At 55.5% G+C, this 2,779-nt stretch overlaps 1 protein-coding gene across 1 annotated transcript in view; it reads right to left on the minus strand.

The window, feature by feature from the left end:
- Positions 1-666: 666 nt before the first annotated feature.
- The window catches only part of CILP2 (cartilage intermediate layer protein 2), a 7,911-nt gene continuing 5,798 nt past the window's right edge, over positions 667-2,779 (minus strand). The window contains 1 exon segment of the mRNA XM_009887345.1: positions 667-795. Coding sequence (XP_009885647.1) covers positions 667-795 — 129 coding nt within the window.

The following is a 2,779-nucleotide window of genomic DNA, read 5'->3' on the forward strand; positions in this document are numbered from 1 at the left end:
CCACCCAACCCCAGGGATGCTCTGGCCGCATCCTGACACGTGGAGACAGCGGCCACCGCCTCACCTTTCCTCCCCCCCCGGCCCCAGCTCCAGAAATAGCTGTTCCACTTGGGGTATTTTTATTCTGCTGCTTCATGTGATATAAAAAGCAATGGCTGCGAAATTAAAAACACACAAAATATTTACCAAACTTCAAGTTTTTTGAGTCAGATTTTCAGCATCTGGAGAATTGAAAGGCTCTGGCAGATTCGGTGAGCTGTCAGCATAAAGGCTTTAAATATGTTGTTATTATTATTTATGGTCTGGAGCCTGAAGAGGAACGAAGGCCAAAGGTTTCAAAAATAGCTTGAAAAACGGGAATGGATGTTTTTTCCAGAACCAGCTCGCTTTGAACAGCGAGATATTGAGATGCAACTCTTAAAAAAAAAATATATCTAAAAAGCAACTGGGAGAGGAATGTGCATCATCGAGGGCTGCCCCGAAGCTGCCCCAGCGCAGCGCAGCTCGCCCGTCCCCGTGGCATCCCGGCTCGGGCTCGCTTCGGGAAGCAAGTGTTAGTGCTCCGGGCAGCCCCTCTCCCCTTTCCCACTGTTTTCCCCCAAAATCTCGGCTTCCAACGGCCTCTTTCCCAGGGGACACGCAGTGACAGCGCCCGGTGACCCCACTTTAGGAGGGGTTGGGGGGGGTGTCTCTCGCCTCTGGCTTGTCCGAGTCCGAGGACTGTTTGTTTTCCTCCTCCGGCAGGTTGTCCGGAGGGAGCGCCGGGAGCGGAGCAGCGTCTCTTGGCCAGACGGCCTGGAATTCGGCAGCTGGATCCGACCCGGCCTCACCATCGTGGCAGAGACAGGGACCTGGCACTTCCCGTGTCCCCCTGGGGCCAGGAGCCCGGAGATGCTCCGGATGCCCGGGGATGCCCCATTTGGGGGTCCCTGGGGATGCTCCGGTTTGGGGTCCCCAGGGATGCTCCAGTTTGGGGTCCCTGGGGATGCTTTGGCTGCCTGAGGATGCTCTGGTTTGGGGGTCCCTGGGGATGCTCCAGTTTGGGGTCCCTGGGGATGCTTTGGCTGCCTGAGGATGCTCTGATTTGGGGGTCCCTAGGGATGCTCCGGTTTGGGGTCCCCTGGGGATGCTCCAGTTCAGGGCAGGACATGGAGGAGCTGCCTCCGCACCGCCCTGGGCAGGATGCGGCCCGTGAAGCAGTGGTGCCGGGTGTGGTGTGAAGCAGCAAAGCCAGTGACGAGGGGGAATATTTTTGGGCTGCCAGGGGGGCCACGGCCAGCACATGGGGGCAGCTCCTGCCGCGACGGCAATGCTCCGAGCCCCGCTCAGCCCTCACCCCATAGCTTGGCCGTGGGGAGGTGGTGGGGGGCAGTGCAGGCCCCCCCATCCCAGCCCCTCGGGGAGGTGGGGGGCTGAGAGGAGGGTCCCAGGCGGGAGCAGCGATGCTTTTCCCTTTCATCCCTTGCCTGTGCCTGTTCCCTTTCAGCCTGAAACGTGGGTTTCTCTCCTATTTTGGGTTGGCTTTTCGGCTGGCTTCTTTTATTATTTTAATTTAGGCACTGTCATTATATTTTCCATTATTTAAAAGAAAAAAAAAAAGAAAAAGAAAAAGAAAGAAGGCGAGCAGCTTCCCAAGGCCCTTTCCAGCTCCCGGCTGCTGTTCAGAGCAGCTTTTGTTCCCGGCCAGCGATGGGACGTGCTTGTGGGGTTCAGCGCGGTGGCACCCCCTTCCCGCAGCCTGTGTCCTGGTTCCCTCCTCCCCACGGGGCTGGGGTGGGGGTGGGTTTTGGGGTGCTGGGATACTGAGATGGGGGGAAACATGTGCAAACAGCAGCCGTCCAAACAGGAAGTTTGGTATTTTTACTGGCGGATTTTGCAAAAATGGCAAAAGCTGGTTTGAGGCTGAAGTCAAGAAAAAAGCCCTGAGCCCAAACTTTTATGGGGCGGTGAAAGGGGTTCCAGGAGAGAGCGAGAACAAGGCCCAACTTGCTGTGCTGGCCCCTTTGGTTTGGGAGCTAGGGCTGGACGTTCGGTATTTTTAGTCGCGGATTTTGCCAAAATGGCAAAAGGTGGTTTTGAGGCTGAAGTCAAGAGGAAAGCCCTGAGCCCAAACGTTTATGGGGCGATGAAAGGGGTTCCAGGAGAGAGCGAGAACAAGGCCCAACTTGCTGTGCTGGCCCCTTTGGTTTGGGAGATAGGGCTGGACGTTCGGTATTTTTACTGGCGGATTTTGCAAAAATGGCAAAAGGTGGTTTTGAGGCTGAAGTCAAGAGGAAAGCCCTGAGCCCAAACGTTTATGGGGCGATGAAAGCGGTTCCAGGAGAGAGCGAGAACAAGGCCCAACTTGCTGTGCTGGCCCCTTTGGTTTGGGAGCTAGGGCTGGACCTTCGATATTTTTAGTCGCGGAATTTGCAAAAATGGCAAAAGGTGGTTTTGAGGCTGAAGTCAAGAGGAAAGCCCTGAGCCCAAACGTTTATGGGGCGATGAAAGGGGTTCCAGGAGAGAGCGAGAACAAGGCCCAACTTGCTGTGCTGGCCCCTTTGGTTTGGGAGCTAGGGCTGGACGTTCGATTATTTTTAGTCGCGAAATTTGCAAAAATGGCAAAAGGTGGTTTTGAGGCTGAAGTCAAGAGGAAAGCCCTGAGCCCAAACGTTTATGGGGCGATGAAAGGGGTTCCAGGAGAGAGCGAGAACAAGGCCCAACTTGCTGTGCTGGCCCCTTTGGTTTGGGAGCTAGGGCTGGACGTTCGGTATTTTTACTGGCGGAATTTGCAAAAATG

Source organism: Charadrius vociferus, unplaced genomic scaffold (assembly GCF_000708025.1).
Source record: "Charadrius vociferus isolate BGI_N301 unplaced genomic scaffold, ASM70802v2 scaffold1046, whole genome shotgun sequence".
In the NCBI taxonomy this organism is placed as follows: domain Eukaryota; kingdom Metazoa; phylum Chordata; class Aves; order Charadriiformes; family Charadriidae; genus Charadrius; species Charadrius vociferus.